The sequence below is a fragment of the Mytilus trossulus genome, chromosome 7, assembly GCF_036588685.1.
Source record: "Mytilus trossulus isolate FHL-02 chromosome 7, PNRI_Mtr1.1.1.hap1, whole genome shotgun sequence".
Lineage (NCBI taxonomy): Eukaryota > Metazoa > Mollusca > Bivalvia > Mytilida > Mytilidae > Mytilus > Mytilus trossulus.
This window is the reverse complement of record NC_086379.1, coordinates 7,072,654-7,093,768: the sequence shown is the minus strand read 5'-3', so window position 1 is coordinate 7,093,768 and position 21,115 is coordinate 7,072,654. Positions and strand designations below refer to the sequence as shown.

Below are 21,115 nucleotides of genomic sequence, written 5' to 3'. Positions count from 1 at the left end.
AAACATATTGCGACTGATATTTTAAACCTTTTTTTTGGGTAACACTAGGATTGTTATATAATTATTCAAATCTACGTATACCTTTCTATGAACCGTTATGTAGCAACACTATACATAATAAAGCATTGGAAATTAGTAGAAAAAGGGTTTGGCTCATCAACAAATGTATATGTTAATATATATGTTCCTGGAGAACCTTAATTGTTATGAAACAGGAATGCTTTTCTCACTACTTATTGGTGGAGTACTGGCAAATGTTTTCAGGTAATAAATTATATAATGCCTCGTTCACACGTACATTTAATTCTAATTGAATTCGAATCGAATGCGAATCGAATTCGCCAAATATATAATCGCGTTCACACATTCTTCTTTTCTAATTCGAATTGATTCGAATTGGCTAGTTTGCATTACCCAATTCGCATTAGAAATGCTTTTTTGTTTGGTTCAGTAATACGAATTAAAAGTTAACGTCGTTTGAACAGTATATATGTCAATTTGACGCGCATTGCAATTTAAATAAAAAAATATGTACGGACGTATTACGTTTCGAATGCGAATTAAACCGTTAGTAATTCGAATTAGTTAATGCGAATCGAATTCGAATTAGTTAATGCGAATCGAATTCGAATTAGTTAATGCGAATCGAATTCGAATTAGTTAATGCGAATCGAATTCGAATTACCGTCGTGAACGTAGCATAAGACTAGGGGGACCATTTGATTTTAAGGGGGACTAGGATAAAAAAAAAAAAAAACGGCAGTACGTACAGGAGTTTTGAGTTAAAAAAAAAAAAGTAGCAGCTGAGGCTGAGGATTTGAACAAGCAAAACTTGGCCACAAAGCAGGAAGATGATTTATGTAAAAAAAGTCTGCATTACCTAATAAAAAAAAAGCAACACCGTATCTAGTCTGACAAAGAAAAAAACTTGATGGTAGCTCCAGTATTCAGTCAAGTGCCGCACTGTCCTCATGCAGATATAAAAAAAATCATTACTCGATAATTTAAAAAAATACAATTTTGCACCTAAAATTAATAATCAGAATACTAATATAAGCGTTAAATCCTAGAACTTGTGAATAGATACAATATTTTGAATTTTTATCACGTTAAATCTGGGAGGTTGCGTTGGTGCTATATATTTACATAGCTTTTAGGTTACTAGACATATTGTAGACCATTTGAAACATCTCATGTGTCTACTATATCTTCAAAGTCGAACCCCGAAGGTCAAAGGTCATCTACTTTCGTTTTCAACATCTGGAAGAAAATGACAATCGATGTAAATGTTTTGATTGTTGGAGGTGGAATTTCGGGTTTGACAGCTGCATATACTATATCTAAAAGAGACCCAAGTTTGACATATGTTGTTTTAGAAGCTAAAGGTGTTTCCCGTTAATAGTACATAGTTGTTATGAAAGTGGGACGATTCTATTAACTATTGTTAATTTATAAAACTATAAATCTATGTATAGCCTGGGGTCCTGGCTAATCTTGTTAACGCGCAGCTAGATTGGGCCGGATCCCAGGCTAATCTATGTACAGTAAAATTTGCTTGCAGTATAAAAATCCACTTTCATTTTAAAATGTCAATTAGCTACTATTGGTCTTCTAACATTTTGTATCAATTTCAAATTTATTGTTTTTCCATTTCATCTAAGTACATGCATGACATGTACATCAATGAGGGGGGATAGGAGTTGTCCTGATCCCAAAATCCTGGGTTTAAAAACATGAAATCCTGAAATCCCGGGCTTAAAAATACGGAAATTCCAAGGTCCCGAAATCTGAAAAAAAGAATACCCTGACCCCGAAAGGGTTTATCCCGAAATCCTGAGCTTAAAAACACCCGATCCTGGAGTCCCGATAAATGTCCTATCCCCCTGATAAATAAATGAATTATTCAAGATTTTGCATGAACTGAATCACATCCATTTTCATTAAAAAATCAGAAATTATTGTGTGTTTTTTTATATGCAAAAAACAATGATTACTATTAGGATATTCAAGTATAGAATAATGAGGACTTGCATTCTTTGAATATACTTATATTTGTACGCAGCTCCCAAAAATCACAATAATTAAACTTGCAGAGAGAGTTTTTTAGTAAGTTTTCTTTTCTTTTTCTAGATAGAGTTGGCGGCAGAACTTTTTCTGTTCCCCTTAAAACTGGTACTGGTACAGACATATTTGACCTTGGAGGACAATGGGTTGGCACGTAAGTTGGAAAATTAAAAATTAAATAAAAAATTAGAAGTAAATAAAAATTTGGTGTTAAAATACTTTTACAAATAAAAGAGAAGTCCCACTCATCCAGACCCTCCTATGTAGTTGTTCCGGACCATATGAGTATCTGGACCATATGCGTATGGTCATGACCATATGCGTATGGTCATGACCATATGGGTATATACTCATATGGTCTGACCATACGCGTATGGTCGGACCGTACGCGTATGGTCGGGGTAATCAACACGTATACTTTTAAACTCTTCATTTGGTGTGACCCTTCTGGTTGTAACGTTACTAAAATGTAATTTTATTATATATTAAAACAACTTATTAAAAAAACCCAGTTTCACACAGTTAATATTACTTACTATTTGTAAGTACAATTATAAGAAGATGTCAAAATCAAATGAACATATCTTAAAAGGAATTTTATTGTTTAAAGTAGGTTACATCACCGCCAAGGATCATGATATTTATTTAAAGATCATGACATTTTTTAAGACATTTTTGATAAGTAAAATATTAAAAGTGTATGTTTCATTATTTTTTTCTATTCTTTATTTCTATATTTCTATTTTAATCTTTATTATAAGACCGGTAAAATAGCATTTAAGAGCTATGAAATAGCCACTGCTTTTATTTAATTTCATCTGTAATATTTATTTTACGATATTGGAGATCAAGAGTTTCTTAAAAACACCGTAGACACATCTGAACTGTCCCAATCGATATCACTGCACGCAGCCAAAACAAGCAATCGCAGAAAAGCTACATGTATGGTATCGTGTGAAAGTCATTCGAAATATACAAAAGTATACACGAATACAATTAGCGATGAAAACTAAGATCAACTGACTGTGGCATCAATATTTAATGATTATGTAGCTTTTGAAATGTAAAACTAATTCATTTTTTTTGTAAACACATTTGTTTTTAAGATAAAGTTGATTGTTTTATTTCTATTGTATATTTGAAAAAATACCTATATGGTCCAAATACTCATATGGTCCGGCCCGTTAATAACCAAACAAGTATAATACTCATATGGTCCAACCATACGCGTACGGTCGGACCATACGCGTATGGTCGGACCATATGAGTATACGCATATGGTCATGACCATACGCGTATGGTCCAAATACTCATATGGTCCGGAACATAGCCATAATGTGCTCAATGAAAATTTTTTTCAGAATTCTACTTCTTGTTTGCCAATTCGTGTACATTAAATTTTTCATTGTTTAATATATATGTTAAAAAAACTAATACAAAGGAGAAGGTCCGGTAAGGACCGATTTTGGCCTCAAATTTCAGTTTCATCTGACGAAAGATTTTGCCCACTTTTTAAACACTTTAGTGTCTATTTCATTTGATTCGATGACTTTTTGTGAAAGATTTTAACTCATTTAGTCATAAAAAACGATCCGATTCCAGCTAAAATATGAAAAATCTACCAAATATGTGAAAAAATGTCACTTTTCAGATGGTTTTTGTAAAAAATGAAAGTGGCCGCATCCGTGTTCATCCTCAATCTTTATATATGTTATGTATTATCATCAAATACAACTTCCATTTTAATATTTTGGATGAACACGAATGCGGCCACTTTTGTTTTACACGGAAACCGTCTAAAATTTAACTAAAATGCTAGAATTGTGAAGATTTCAGTAATTTAGCATGACTTAATGGTGCTAGTACTCAATATATGTGCATTGTATTGCCAAAAACAGCTCATATTTATGTAACAGAACCATTTTACTATCCAATAAATAACTGAAAATTTACATTTTAACAATTTTGTAAAACTGCTATATTTTGGGGCCAAAAAGGGCTCTTACCGGACCTACTCCTTTCTAAGGGAGCAACAGTTTAACTTCACTTTATGATTTTTTTCACTCAAAGCATGAACAATTTTATTTAGTTCTTCTAAGCTATTAATCAAATAATTTTGTTCAAAATTTAACACTACAAGTATAAGCATGATAAGTAATGTGGAAAATCTGGTTTTAGAATATGTTTTTTGCCTCTCACTCACACCTTATTGTCTGCTTGAACAGACTTTTTTACATCAATTAGGGAATCAGAATATCTTTTTAGGACAAATCATACCCCACCCCCTGAAGTTAAGGTGGTACACAACACTTTCACTAAAATTAATTTGGCTCGTTTAATTTTCATAAAATTTAGAAAATTTTGAACCAACCATTTTATGAGAAAAATTACACTGGTTTTATAGCAGTTTGACAAATGCAAATTTTGATCCTTGAGAAGCTTAATACTCCCTTAAGGTCAAGGAACAGTAAATGGGCTATGTAGCAGATTTTGCTAAAAAATTGCAAACAAGCTTGGCTCGTTAAACTACAAATGAAAATCGAAAAATTATGCATTTATCTCTTTTATTATCTGAAAAATTGCAGATTGATTTCTTTTAATATGGGTGAATATTTGTATAGAAAGCACAGAAAATCAGCGAAAAACCTTTTAAAATTTGTTTTAAAATAGCCAAATCTCTAATTCTACTCCATAGATTTTTTTTTTAAAACTATATATTGTTGACACATAAATTTCTGTTTTAATGATATAAAATAATCATAGGGTCACCGACTTCGTTTTTTGACTAATTATCAATTTGTTACCTTGTTGGTAGTGAAAAACATCAAAAATCAACGTTTTACGGCCTGCAACGCGATAAAGTTACGATTATTTCAACGTTTTGTTGGATTTCTTCACAAAGAAAGCAACTTTGAATGACATATACCGTAAAAACGAAGTTGGTGACCCTATCTTTATTTTGCATCATTATAATGGAAATTTATGTATAAACAACATATAGTTTTTTAAGAAAAATCTGTGGAGTAGAATTAGAGATTTGGCGATTGTAAGCCAAATTTTAGAAGGGTTTTCGCCGATTTTATGTGCTTTCTATACAAATGTTCACCCATTTTGTAAGAATTCAATCAGTAATATTTCAAATGATAAATGAGATAAATACATTATTTTTTCGATTTTCAGTTGAAGTTCATCGAGCCAGAGTTGTATGCCAAATTTTACTGAAATCTGTGACATAGCCAATTTACTGTAACTTGTCCTTAACACCACAACATAATTAAAATGTTTAGCTGACTTTACAGAGTTATCTCCCTGTAGTGTTAGGTACCACCTTAAATAGTTGTTCCCTAAATAACTTTCTTATATAATAATGTGGGGCCTGAAAAAAATATTTTGTGTTAACTTTGCATAATACTTTAGATTCTCAAATTTGAAGATGTTTTTATTTTCTGCAAATTATTTATATGCTTCCTTTTCTTAAATGGTATAATTAATCTCATAATTTTGTCCATTGTTCAACAAGAAGAACAGAGTTCACTGTATATAATTTTTCTATTTCCAGTTCTCAAATAGATGTAATGGACCTACTGAAAGAGTTAGGTATAGATACCTACAGTCAGTATATACAAGGGAGAAAGTTTATGCAGGTTGATGGACATAAAATATCCAGTTATACATCATCTATACCCTCTCTGTCTTTCTTCTCACTGATTGACTTGGATATGTCCATAAAGAAGGTAATTGGTTATGCAGGGGCAGATCCAGCCTTATAAAAAGGGGGGTGTTCCAACTTCATGCTCCCATTTAAATGCATTGATCGTCCAAAAAAACAGGGGGGGGGGGGTAACACCTGGAACTCCCCCCCCCTGGATACCCCACTGTTATGCCCTAACAATTTGATAACCTGTGAGTACTGATTATCGTAGATTTAAGAATAAAATTGAGAATGGAAATGGGGATTATGAACAAAGAGCAGAAAACAGCTAAAGGCCACCAATGAGTCTTCAACACAGCAAGAACATAAATGCGTTTCCATAGGTTCTTGTTTTAATCATTGGTAATGCAGGATATAAGTCGGTATTAAGTTTCTATTTTTTTATGCATTGAATTCAATTTAGGATTCATCTATATAAGATGTAGAAAAATTAGTACCTCACAAATTATAACGAATTTACTATAAATCTTTTTATATAGTTTAATTTGAAATATACAGATAAGTCCCAACTATGTATTGGCTTCCAAAGCTACACAAAACCCCTTACAAATATAGATTTATTTCGTCTTCAAGCCATTGTTCAACTACTAAATTGTATATTCTTCTTACCAGCACACTTGGTACAATTAAAAACCTTATAATAAATTGTTCAAATAAGGCCTTCGAAAATAGTGGAATAAATTACTTTTGGAGTGTCAAGAACTCGTTGGAAGTACTTGATAAATTGCATGCTCATATTGGTGATTTTGAATCTGTTCAAAGTTTTGATTTTTCTACCCTGTATACCACATTGCCTCACATTCTCATTAAGAAAAAATTCACACACCTAATTAAATGGGCATTCAAAAAATCAGAATGTGAATATATATGTTCAAACTCTTTTAGGTAATTTTTTAGTAGCAATAAACAAAAAAACTATGTTAATTGGACATGCTTTGATACTATATATGCCCTTGAATTTTTACTAGATAACATTTTTGTTCGCTTTCGGGATTCCGTATATCGTCAGATTATCGGAATTCCAATGGGAACTAACTGTGCACCACTTATTGCGGACCTCTTTTTGTATTGTTGTGAGTTACAATTTATGACAAAAATAAGCAAAGACCCATCAAAACAACATTTGATAAACAAATTTAATAATACTTTTAGATATTTGGATGATATTTTGGCTCTCAATAATGACGACTTCAGTATGTATATTAATGAAATTTATCCTGCTGAACTTACTTTAAATAAAGCTAATACTAATAATGACCACTGCCCTTTCCTCGATCTTGATATCTATATCACTAACGGAAAGCTGAATACTAAAATTTATGATAAAAGGGATGATTTTTCATTTCCTATCGTTAATTATCCGTTTTTAGATGGTGACGTTCCCTTGTCACCATCTTACGGTGTTTATATATCTCAACTTGTACGATTCGCTCGTGTTTGTAACAATTTAGATTTAAATGAGAGAAATTTATGTATTACTGAAAAATTATTACACCAGGGTTTTCGATATCACAAACTAGTCAAAACTTTTACTAAATTTTATCATCGGTATAAAGACATCATTCGTAAATATAGCTCAACATGCAGACTTTTTATACGTTCAGGTATTTCACATCCAATTTTTTATGGAAATATTCTTTATAAAGCACAAAGGTGTCAGTATTCACCTCAGAAACTTACAAAACCTTTAAATAGACTGATTAAGAAGGGATGTAATTACGATACTGTTGTCAAGTCATTAAAGATTGCATATTTTGGCGTTAATATTGAGTCACTGATAAGGTCTTTGTGTCAGAACTAAAGACATTTATTCTAAAAACAGTTGTTGGCATGACACGGGTTATTTTCTTCTCATATATGTTATGATGGTATGATACTAAACCCCTAACGGGAAGGATTGTGCCTGAGGTTAATATGATGAAATCATAATCTTTCAGTCAGTTTAATTGAAGTCTGGAGCTGGCATGTCAGTTAACTGCTAGTAGTCTGTTGTTATTTATGTATTATTGTCATTTTGTTTATTTTCTTTGGTTACATCTTCTGACATCAGACTCGGACTTCTCTTGAACTGAATTTTAATGTGCGTATTGTTATGCGTTTATTTTTCTACATTGGTTAGAGGTATAGGGGGAGGGTTGAGATCTCACAAACATGTTTAACCCCGCCGCATTTTTGCGCCTGTCCCAAGTCAGGAGCCTCTGGCCTTTGTTAGTCTTGTATTATTTTTATATTAGTTTCTTGTGTAAATTTGGAAATTAGTATGGCGTTCATTATCACTGAACTAGTATATATTTGTTTAGGGGCCAGCTGAAGGACGCCTTCGGGTGCGGGAATTTCTCGCTACATTGAAGACCTGTTGGTGACCTTCTGCTGTTGTTTTTTATTTTGGTCGGTTTGTTGTCTCTTTGACACATTCCCCATTTCCATTCTCAATTTTAGATAAACAATAAACACATGTTTCTTTAATAAATTTCATCAAATGCAGTTGAGATAAACAGTTTTTATCTGTCATGACTGGCATAAAAAGGAGATGTGGTATGATAACCAATGAGACAACTCTCATACTAAGTTCAAATGAAATAGATCTTACCAATTATAGGCAACTGGACAGCCTTCATCAATGAGGAAAACCCATCAGTTAAAGTTGGATATAAAAGGTTTCAACATGAAAAATATGAAGCACTGTATGATAATATATGAGTTAATTAATGAAATGAATTGTAACATGTCTCTTATGTTTCTAATTAACTTTTAAAAACAGGTGCTAAAATTTTAGAAACATTTTTTGAACTTTTACCATTTTAAAATATTTTGAAATTCCAGTTTTCTTTTGTAACTAATTTCACAATATGTAAGTTTATATTTCAGATGGACAAAATGGCCAAACTTGTAAATATTCTCGACCCTTATAAAAGTCCACAGGCTAAAAAATGGGATGCTATGACAGTAGAAACTTTTGTCAGTCAGAATGTGTGGACTCAAGGTTTGTAGAATGTAATACAAATATAATAGTCCATTTGCCAATTAATACTTTTGACTATGTTACACAACTTGTTTTCATTTTGGTATTTGTTGTCTAAGTTCTTTAAAATTGTTTAACTGGACAAATCTTTGTGCTGCCAATACAAAGTGATAAACAAACATTTTAACCAATTGTTAGTAAAGAATAAATATTGAAAACCATTAAGGTTAAACTTTGGTCCCTATTAATGGAAACAGATCTTTAATTTCTGGTCAGTAATTTGGAAAAAGTATAAATTCAGAAAATATTGCGTGCATTTCTTTTAGCTGCAATGGTTGACTGTACAAGGTAATTGACAATTAATGCGATTTGGATATTGTTGAATTTTTGGCCATATCATCCTCAGCCTAAAGCCTTTTGCTATATATCAAAACTTTATAATTTTAGCTGCAAAAGATTGCCTTGTGTCTGCAACTAGGTGCATGATGGGTGTTGAATTGTCACAGATTTCAGTGTTGTATTTTTTATCATACGTAAATGCAGCTGGTTCTTTACAAAAACTGATTGAAGCTACTGAAAATTGTGGTCAGGAATTCAAAATTAAGGTAAAGAAGAAAAATAAATGTTTTGTACATACAATTGGTTTAATAAGTAGAAAATTGTTCACATAACATTTCACATTTCCTGAATTCAATCGCTTCAACATTTACCTTAGAATTAAAAGCATCTTCTTGTAATTTTATTGGGTTGTTAAATCTAAGAAGTGCTTCATACATATTTATGACATGTGCCTGATCAATACTTTTACAACTGTATGAAATATTTGGTTTGTTTTCAATTGCATTTTTTCTGTCCATGAATGTAGCATTTTTCTACCTTAGGAGTAGATAACCTTTTTATATATATATATATTAGACTGTTGGTTTTCCCGTTTGAATGGTTTTATACTAGAAATTTTGGGGCCTTTATAGCTTGTTGTTCAGTGTGAGCCAAGGCTCAGTGTTGAAGTCTGTACATTGACCTATAATGGTTTACTTTTTTAAATTGTTATTTGGATGGAGAGTTGTTTCATTGGCACTCACACTGCATCTTCCTATATTTATTAGCTGTGTTTTGCAAAACTTTTAGGAATTTTTGGTCCTCAATGCCCTTCAATTTCGTACTTTATTTGGCCTTTTTAATATTTTTGATTTGAGCGTCACTGATGAGTCTTTTGTAGATGAAACACACGTCTGGCATAAATATAAAGTTGCAATCCTTATATCTATTCTCATGTATCTATGATGAGTTTATCTATTGCGAAATAAAAAAAAAATTTGAAACTCCTTTAAATTGTTGTCAGTAATTAAAAGGAAGGATTCATAAGAAACATACAATATCATGTAATATAATTATTAATCTTTAAAATGCACAACTGTCCAGAATTCAATTTAAGTAAAGGAAATAAATAAATTAAACCTGAACCCTTATAAAAAGAAAAACTGTCTTGTAAGGTCTGTTCCAATGGTAAGTAATACATATGAATTTGATCCTCAGTGTGGAGGTGAATTTTCTTAAAAGGTCAGTTATCGTTGGTTAGGAGACTGATTTGTATAAACAGGTTTTACTGTAGTATGGAGATATGTCAACCCATAAACATTCATTAAAAAACATTTTGTTCAATAAAATCTTTTTAAATTTTGACATCTTTTAAAACGGAGATTACTGTAAATTTTAGAAATTATTGCTTTCATTTATTATAATTATTGCCAATTTTGTCATTTTAGACTAAATGCGATTTTAAGTTTTGTGATATAGATAAGTCTTGTCTATTTCAATTAAAAAATTTCAAGCTCAAATTATTGGCATTTTCACAATTATAAAAATAATTGCAATAATTTCTGAATTTACAGTACCAGATGATTTATATATGTGTCTAGTAAGTCATGTAGCTAAACTTTGGTCTACTCCCCCGACAAGCGGAAACTGCAACTTGTGTGGGCACTTTGTTCAAGATACACTTAACCATCAAATTAAAATGTGCACAGAACTTCAAACGCAAAGACACTTGCTCTATAAAAGATTATCAGAAATTACTAGTGACAATTTCTTTTACACACTGCTTTCAAAATCAGACGAGTATGTGTCCTGTTTTCTGCTTGGCAATCACGAAGCTCTATTGGACTTTTTAACACCAGAGCATTGTTTAGACGTCCTGAACGAAGGATTTTCCTATCTTAAATACTGTAGACTGTTAATACTTTTGATTTCAAAATATTTAGTGACATTAATTCTATTATCTAATTTCTAAACTTTGTAATTGTACATAATTCATATGCATTTTGTCAATCTCCTTTAGGAGGAAATAAAGTATGATGAAGATAATAATGTAGGAAGACATCACAAGAAAAAACAAACTTTTAAGACTTCATGATTGTTTTGACTTGTATCTAGTACAAACAATGTATAAATTTATTCTACTTTTTTGTTTTAGGGAGGAGCACAGCAGATTTCTGAACAACTAGTCAGTAAACTTGCCAAAGACACTGTTAAACTTAGTCATCCAGTACTAAGTATTGAACAAGTAAGCGTTGATGAGTCAGTAAACTTGCCAATTTTTTTTCTGGCTTAAGACATTTTCTTTTTTAACATTAAAATCTTGTGGGAACCTTTGACTTTGTGATGTGCAGTAATGGCAGACGAATAGGAATAAGGTCTATTGTTAAATGTGACATTGCATGTTATATTGTATGTAGGGTGTTCTGCATGACATGCATAAAGAAGCCAACAATCACACATAAAATCCTAAAACATGACTGCTATCCTGGAATATGTGAAAGACTTGTTGCGGACAACAAATAAGTACCTGGAGTACTGTAAATTCAGAAATTATTGCGATGTTTTTATTATTTCGAAAAACTTAACAGGGTTATACATTTGTAATTGCAATAATTTACACTTGCAATTTAATTTTTTTATGAATTAAACAGAATTTTTCTCAATATCATAAAAGTTATCATTTAAATCTCATATAAGGGCACCCAATAATTACAGTATTCCTTTTGTTATAATTTGCATAAAGAATAATTAGGTAAGCAATGATGTAAAACTAAAATTCAATTATTACTGAACGCTTAGTACTTAAATATCAATTATTATTAAAATCTTACTAAAATTTCAATCATTGTTGAACTTTTTATTTATGTTTATTGCTCATATTCATATTTTTTTTGTAGACCAAAGATTGTGTTATTGTCAAAACCCTTAATGGAACTGAGTTTAAATGTAAATCTGTGATAATGGCCACACCACCAAACATGACAAGTAAGTAAATTCGTAATAAATATAACGGGGGGAGGGGGGGTACAAATTTAAATCCTGACATCCAAAAATTAAAAAAAAAATCCTGGATCCAAAAAGGATCAATCCCAAAATCCTGAGCCTAAAAATACCTAATCCGGGTGTCCAGGTAAAGGTCGAACTCTAAGATTAATTAGATAGTAACTTTAAGATTAATTTTTAATTTAAATTAATCATAAACTGAGTAATTATGGTAAAATCAATTGTTTTGATGTTTCTATTATTTTTTAAATCCACAAGTAAATTATTTCCATTGGTCAGAGTCCACTCTAAAAATGCCTTTAAAATGATCGTGAGTGAATACAGAAAATGTAATTAAACAATTGTCATATGATTATGGTGCAACATGCGTTTACCCCAAAAATATAAGAAGATATTTAGTAACACTTTTTTAAGTTCTGAAGCAACTAATTGAAGTTCTCAGATATGCTTCGCATGCAAATATCAATGTATATTTTCATTTCCTGCTTCATGAAACTTGAAAACATTAGAAACAACCATTTTACTCCTCCACATTGAAGAGAGTTCTTTGGTCAAGAATAATGTAGTCGGAATAGGCATAATTTTTGAAACTGGTAGATGATGCAGCATTGTTATCATAAATGATGGCTTAACCTGCCAAGGGTGGAGAGGACGGGCTTTGCCTTTCTAACCATCATGACCATAGGCTAGAAAAAATGATCAGAAGCTGTGAAATAAAAGGCATATGAAACAATATAATGAATCCTAATATGAAAATAAGAAGATGTGATATGATTGTCAATGAAACAACTCTCCACAACAGACCAATTGACACAGAAATTAACAACTTTAGGTCACTGTACAACCTTCAGCCTTCAAGAATGAGTAAAATTCTAAAGCATGTATATTTTTATTGCAGATAAAATAAATTTCAAGCCTAATCTTCCAGCACCCAAAAAGGAAATAATGAACAGAATGCCAGTGGGTTTATTAAATAAAGTTATTATTACTTATGAAAAAGTAAGTTTATTATCCAATAGAACAGAGTGTATTTATTCATGACACATAATCCTTTCATGCTCTTGACAAAATCCAAAGTATAGAAACAGCGTTTTATTTTATTTTATTATCCTAGGTCACAACCAGGTCTTCTTACTAAAAGTTTAAGTCCGTCCTAATACCAGTTGAAACAAAATTCTTTGCTATATGTTATAAATGCTTCACCTCTTGACTAACAAAGTTTTATAAAAATATTAACAAATAACAGGCAGGTACAGAAATCTAACTAGTACAATCATCCTCGGACATTTATTCAGTTCTCAAGAGTCATTTTTAAGAATGTCTAGATTATTTTTCTTGTACATTCTAAGTGCATTTTGTCATATACTTTGGATTTATTTCTTTTCGCGGGTACCAATTTTTGTTGATGAGAAAATTTCCGTTTTGATCTTTCCTCAGAGATCAGTATTTTTGTGATTTTACTTTTTGCACAATTGTGGATAATTAATTTTGAGGTTTTACCAAAGTTAGCATACAACATGTACAAGCATATAGACTCCTTGTTAAAGACCGTACTTTGACCTATAATGGTTTTTAAAGCAATTGCTTTCATGCCGTCGCGTATGGCCATCTTTGTGACCCAGATCAGAGACTCCGCCCAGATCAAGCCATAGTATTTTGTTAAACAGGCTCCTGGTCTGTCATTCTTAAACACCTATGTATGTTTTCTAATGCAATACATAGCTTGAAACTTTTGAAAAACGTTAGTGGATTTAAGAAGTTTCAGCATACATTCTTGTAGATGTATTTTTGTATTTAGGGGGACAACCGTTTGACTATCAAAAAACATAGACGTCCGAGTGAAAAAAATGCATTTTTATACCTGCGATTCCGTTTTCCGTTCGTACGATGTTTCAACAAAATATGGAATCATTTCAGTTGTTGATTTAGTATTGAAAATTTGACTGAATTATCTTTTATAATATACGGTTTTATATGTTTAATTGGTGTTTTTTTAAGAAAGAGGTCAGGTGCTCTTGTTCATTCATAAAAATGTCGTTCATTCATAAATTTATCGTAAAATCAAAATCACTACACAGGTTATCAGGTTATACGTAGTGTCAAATGATTACCTGTAATCTAAAAATAGACAAAGTTAACTGACCTATTTTGTTGATTTGTTTGCGCAAATAATTTGGAGGAACGAAACCCTTGTTAAAAACACATAACAATAAGTTTGTTTTCCTTTTTTGTCATAACTCCGTAAGATTTATCGATCACCTTACTAATGAAATGGACCCGTCCAAACGTGATAGAGGCCAAGTCCAGATGAAGAGATATTTACAATTTGGAATTTTCTAGTTTCATAGATTAAAAAAAGTACATCCTTTTTGGATATCATATTCAAAACTGGGTATGCATGACAAATGATGAAACCATTATCCTCGTCTTTCCAATGGACGAGTCTACTACGTTTGTTGACCCTCGACGGTCCACCGTGTTTGCAATTTTATTTCACATGTTTTCGAAATACTGAAGATCATTTTCACAATGTTTCCTGAAAATTGGAAACATATCAAAGCAACTTAGAGCTGTTTGTTCTTGTTCGTATAATGACGATTTAATGTCATGTTTGTCTGTGATGCCGATGGCCCCTCTTTTCGGGATTGCATGAGAATTATAGTTATCTCGTACCGCATGAGGATGACACATATCAACTGAGCAATAATGTTTGGGACTTAGTTTTTAAGAAATGATGACAAATTAACATTATGAAAATATTTTTAGTCAGCTGAAATATATATTTATTTTTTACATGTTTATGTCTTGTAAAATATTTTGTTTCTTTCCCGTTTTTCAACATTTGCGTCTGGAAAGTTGAAATGTTTTAACTGAAGTGTTAAATTTAAATTAATTATGAAAATTAAATCAATAAAGGAAATTATTGCCCAGTTACAAACACTACTAGGGGATAATCCATAATAATTTCTCTTGGAGTTATATGTTTCAGCACATCTATATTTGACCCCAGCCTGGTAAACGTGTTGTCTCCTTGTGAAATATAAAACATATTAAAAATGACTTTCTGCTAAAGTCTTTAATTGATATAAAGTTAAAACCTTCTTAATTCTCACTAGACAACACTCCTGTCATGTTTAATTCTTAAATATATGTGGATGAAAAAAAAGTCCCCAAAACATAAACATGGCAGCAATTGCTTTTACAGCCTTTCAGGCTTTGATTCTTTTACAAATTGTGACTAAGATGGAGAGTTGTCTCATTGGCGCTCATACCAAATGTTCTTATATAAAATTGAGAATGGAAATGGGGAATGTGTCAAAGAGACAACAACCCAACCATAGAAAAAAACAACAGCAGAAGATCATCAACAGGTCTTCAATGTAGCGAGAAATTCCCGGACCCGAAGTATATATCTCTATAGAAAATTTGAAAAAATTTAATTCGTTGTTTATATGTACCTTTAAAATTCACAAAAAAATAATATCAAAGAATAATAATGAATCAACAGTCATCTATAAAGTCCACAGTATTCAGAAAATAAAAGCAAAACCCCTAAAATGGTTATTTATATCAGAATCAAAAATATAAATCCAGGTAGAATAGTCCTTATTTCAATACTGCTGTTTTGTAGTCCTTCTGGAGAGAAGCTGGATGTTCTGGTGAGATTGTAACTATTGGTGGCCCATCTTCTGTTGAGGGCTGTGATGAAGGACCATTGTGTATCGTATATGATGCTACGTCATCAAATAACAATGCTGCTTTAGTGGCATTTATTGGTGGTAAACAAGCCGTGCAGTGGCAACTGCAACCAGTAAGTGTTAAGTTAAATTCTAGTTTGATTAGGTTTTAGTGGATAAATATGGGTTTTTTTTAATAACTTTTAAAAATTATATACTATGGATTCAGCTATACTGGTGGATGTTTTGATTTCATAGATTTGCTAAAGACTTCATACAATGATATAGACAATTTATGCTTTGTTAAACATTTAAAATTAGGGATTTATACTTATACACATATAATTTAATTTTGGATGTAACACGTCTTCTGATTGGCTGACGTTATTTTGTTATCAGCCCATAGACATAATTCAGTCATTTGATCGTGGCGTCATCAACGTTTTTTCATGGTTTTCTACGATTTAAAATGGAATTAAGAATAAAATTATAAGAAATGACTGTAGTGTTTTTTCTGTCTATTCAAAATTACATAAAAATGTGATGCACACTGCTAAATAACTCGCTACACACGTTATTTAGTGTGCACCAAATTTTTTATGTTTATTTCTTCATAGACAGAAAAAATATTACAGTCATTCCTTAATTAATCCACAACACCTATTAAATATGTGTAATATCAACAGTAATACTTGTTTACAAAAACACTAATTAAATACAAAACTTAATTAGAAATTCACAGCAGTAGTTTTTCAGCAAAAAACTTACAGATAATCTTCATGTTATAAAAAAGATCTTCATTGAACTGAAGTAAATTAATGGTAAATACCTTTGTATCTTCAAGTTGATAAAATTGATAGAGATTAATGGAAGAAATTTATTGAGAAATCTGATTGATACTCACATGTATTTTATTTAACAGGAAGCAGACAGACAGTCAGCTGTTTTAAAAAGCTTGTCTTCATTTTTTGGTGATGCTGTATGGAACTATAAAGATTACAGGGAACAAGACTGGGGACTGGAGCCCTACAGTGAAGGTAGCCCTGTATGTTGTGCAGCACCTGGGGCTATGCCATACTTTGTTAGTGGATTACGTCATTCTTTTGATAGGTAACTAAAGAAAGGAATACATTTATTGTTAGTAAATGACTGAACTGGAACTATATTATTATCCTCCTTTGAACAGTTTTTGAATTTAAAATCCCAAGCTTGAAATTGGTGGTTCATAGCAATAACATTATCTATAGAAAGAAGATGTGGTATAAGTGCCAATGAGACAATTATCCATCCAAGTTTCAATGTGTGTAAAAAGTTAACAAGTATAGGTCCAGCCTTCAACACGGAGCCTTGGCTTGCAACAAACAACAAGGTATAAAGGACCTGAAATGACTAATGTAAATCAATTCAAACAGGAAAACCAACATTATAATCTATATAAAAAACGTGAAAAGAGAATCACTTATTCTTGAACCACATAAACAATTACAACCACTGTTCAACAGGTTCCTGACTTCTTCCCATTTGTTTATTTGTTTTTTTCTTCTATTTATCTGTGGTCCATCCATCCAAATGCAATTTGCTTCTGTGTTAAAAAATTTGTAAGGGTTCAAAGGAACCCGGTGTCTTGCCTACTTTTGCTGTAAATCGCAGGCTCAACAAAAGTGAGGAAAAAAATCAATAAAAATATTCCTCTTGATACTATCTTTTGATTGTAAGAAGCTTCTGTCCAAGTTTGGTAAAAATCCAGGATAGTTTTTGAATCCAATAAATGTTTTAAAAACTTTAACTGCAGACTGTAATGTTAGCTAGAAGAAAATCTAAGTCCATTTATAAGTAAAAAACGGAAAAAATGGATTTATTTTTTTACAAAATTTACTTCTGAATACTATCTTACGATCATAAACAAGCTTCTGTCCAAGTTTAGTACAAACCCAGGATAGTTTAAGAAAGTTATTAAGATTTTAAAAACTTTAACCACAGAGTGAATTTAATGTTTCCCCTCAGAAAAACTAATTAGATATAGGAAGATGTGGTGTGAGTGCCAATGAGACAACTCTCCATCCAAACAACAATTCAAAAAGTAAACCATTATAGGTTAAAGTACGGCCTTTAACACGGAGCCTTGGCTCACACCGAACAACAAGCTATAGTCTATTTAGAAGTAAAATAAGGAAAAAAGTGGATTTATTTTTATACAAATAAAATTGAGAATGGAAATGGGGAATGTGTCAAAAGACAACAACCCGAACAAATAAAAAACAAACAACAGCAGAAGGTCACCAACAGGTCTTCAATGTAGCGAGAAACTCCCGCACCTGGAGGCGTCTTTCAGCTGGCCCCTAAACAAATATATACTAGTTCAGTGATAATGAACGCCATACTAATTTCCAAATTGTACACAAGAAACTAAAATTAAAATAATACAAGACTAACAAAGGCCAGAGGCTCCTGACTTGGGACAGGCGCAAAAATGCGGCGGGGTTAAACATGTTTGTGAGATCTCAACCCTCCCCCTATACCTCTAACCAATGTAGAAAAGTAAACGCATAACAATACGCACATTAAAATTCAGTTCAAGAGAAGTCCGAGTCTGATGTCAGAAGATGTAACCAAAGAAAATAAACAAAATGACAATAATACATAAATAACAACAGACTACTAGCAGTTCATTTATAAGTAAAAAACGGAAAAAATGGATTTATTTTTTTACAAAATTTACTTCTGGATACTGTCTTATGATCGTAAACAAGCTTCTGTCTAAGTTTGGTACAAACCCAGGATAGTTTAAGAAATTTATTAAAATTTTAAAAACTTTAACCACAGAGTGAATGTAATGTTGCACCGCAGAAAAACTAAGTCCATTTATAAGTAAAATACGGAAAAAATGGAATTTTATTTTTACAAAATTTACTTCTGGATACTATCTTATGATCATAAACAAGCTTCTTTTCAAGCTTGGTAGAAATCCAGTATAGTTTAAGAAAGTTATTAAGATTTTGAAAAACTTTAACCACAGAGTGAATATTTGTGGACGCCGCCACCGACTACGAGGGAATGTAGGATCGCTTAGTCTAGCTTTTTCGACTAAAGTCAAAGGCTCGACAAAAATGAATTTATATTTTGATTTGGACTTAACAATGTTGAGTTAAATGATTTATGGCAAATGTGGGTTATTTTCATATCTGCAAGACAGTTACTCTCTGCCAAAAGCAGTGAGACCATACAGAATGATAAATAGATGAGGATTTTCATATTATTAACATTAATTTTTTTTTTTAATTTTAGAATATATTTTGCTGGTACAGAATCTGCCACTAGGTGGTGTGGGTTTATGAATGGAGCAGTGCAAGCTGGGAAAAGAGCGGCATTTGAAGTTATTTATAGATTCCACCCTCAAGCTATAACTCGGGAGGAGGTGAATGAAGCTTTTGTTATCTCTAGGACAGACCTTAAATTAAAACAGAAATCATCTCACTTACGATTTTATGTATTTGGTATTGGTTCTATTATAGGAGCAGGTTTATTATTTACTATCTACTTTCGAAGAAAATCATGATATTTAATCTAAGCTTTAAAAGTTAAATTATTTGATACACGATTGCTCTGATTTTTTTTTTGAAGTATGTTTGATAAAGTGGGTATTCAACTTTTTTTTTAACCATTTTTTGGTCTATCACTATTTTTTTGACATTCTGATTGGTCTAGATTTCATTCATAAGAAAGCTGAGTCTTTGACACATAATAAGATAGGGAGGAAGTAAAATTCCTGAATTTGTCCATAAAAATAACCTTATTCCCTGTGAGAAAGAATGATTACTGTGAAAGTACTTTAATTTGTGGGTATCAATTTTTGTGGTTTGAGCAACATTTACATGTTCGAGGGTTTTTAAATTCGTGGATTTAAGTTTTCTTAAAACAATAAACGATTGAAAAATTGTACCCATTAGAAACGAAAGTTACAATTGTCTGGATTGAAGAAAATTGCAAATTGACCCGTACGTAGTGATCACACTTATTAACTGAGATAGAGTGATCAACAGATTAAAGACAATCAAAGGTGTAAATTAGGCCATAAACATGTCACCTAAAGAAAACAGTTACATAAAACAAATACTTTAAACATATTTTGAATTATAATATATTTATTATTAAAAGCAAGCCTAGCATGAAATTATTATTTCAAACTCGTACGAGAATTTTGAGGACATGAAATGAACAATAAATTTGAATCATAGAATATCAATGCCGGGAATCCGACTTTCATTGATCAAAAATATTTTTTAATGAGAATTAACAGATCAAAAGTTGAACAGTTTACGTTTTTAAAAATTTAATAGGTACAATCCTGCCTGCAGTTGTAGTTTATAGTGCATTTGCCCTGTGACAACTACATGTACTGTAGTATCCTCAGTTTGGTGATATTCAATTTACTTTTTAGATCATATCAGTAGCCAAACCTACATGGGGATCTTTCTATGCTTGATTTGGACAAAGTTTTTTTCATTTGGTTGGACACTGAAATTCGAGGATAAAGTCATCCACGAAAACCTCAAAAATTGGTACCCCACTAATAAAAGTGCTTTCACAGTATGTCTGAACCTTTCTGAGCAAACTTTACCATAGCACCACTCACCTTTCCAATACCTTTTACATATATGTCATACATAATATTGTAAAGTTGAAATAGATTATAAATGTCAGTGACCAGTGCCTTATTTGGTAATGTTTTAAACAAATCTAAAAACTGACAATTGGTCATATAATGTTGACATTTTAATATGAAGTATTTGTATACACATGCTTAAATTTTAAAAAAATAGCCATTTAATGATATTGATTTTCATTTGACATTCCAATAAGAGATCGTCATTGTGGTTTTTAAATATTTATATAAATCAGATAAAACATTTTACATGTGCATATTCTAATTTTGTATATTAATGCTTTGTATAATAATAAAAGGGATAAGAGGTCATAATTTAATTTTAAATATTCTTAGCCGTTGGGTTCATTCAAAAATTTTTTTAATATAATTTGAATTGAAGGTTTTAATTTTACTGTTATTTAGTGTGAACTGTTTTTGATATATTTAAATGATGTTCTTAATGTTTTATATCTTCTTGAGAACATTTTGTTATTTGTTTGAAATAAAAGTGCCAAATGAAAGAGAATATTTATTGTCTATTACCATATTACTAGAAGAGAACTAGCTTTCCATGTGCACAAGGACCACAATACTATACATGTACACACTTCCATCTTATGTAAAACTGGCTTTCCTACTGAATACATGAGTGTTATAACAACGTGCAAACTGAATGCCTCTATTCATCAATAATAGCCTCTCTGGCATACCTGGGCATATTAGCTTTCCCTTTG

General features: G+C 31.5%; 1 protein-coding gene across 1 annotated transcript; it reads left to right on the top strand.

Moving 5' to 3' along the window:
- The first annotated feature begins 1,229 nt into the window (after positions 1-1,229).
- LOC134724558 (probable flavin-containing monoamine oxidase A) lies at positions 1,230-20,751 on the top strand. The gene is made up of 11 exons (XM_063587658.1): positions 1,230-1,385; positions 2,131-2,218; positions 5,624-5,798; positions 8,645-8,759; positions 9,186-9,343; positions 11,212-11,301; positions 11,954-12,041; positions 12,958-13,058; positions 15,691-15,870; positions 16,659-16,846; positions 19,022-20,751. Exons 1-11 carry the CDS (start codon positions 1,271-1,273, stop codon positions 19,290-19,292), a joined length of 1,569 nt encoding a protein of 522 aa, XP_063443728.1. The 5' UTR covers positions 1,230-1,270; the 3' UTR covers positions 19,293-20,751.
- Positions 20,752-21,115: the final 364 nt, after the last annotated feature.

What these genes read in the sequence shown, in the direction of transcription:
- LOC134724558 (XM_063587658.1), top strand. Translation starts at nt 1,271, where the DNA reads ATGACAATCGATGTAAATGTTTTGATTGTTGGAGGTGGAATTTCGGGT. An exon ending in CACACCACCAAACATGACAA is followed by an intron (nt 12,042 to 12,957) that starts GTAAGTAAATTC and finishes TTTTTATTGCAG; the next exon opens with ATAAAATAAATTTCAAGCCT. An exon ending in TGCAGTGGCAACTGCAACCA is followed by an intron (nt 15,871 to 16,658) that starts GTAAGTGTTAAG and finishes TTTATTTAACAG; the next exon opens with GAAGCAGACAGACAGTCAGC.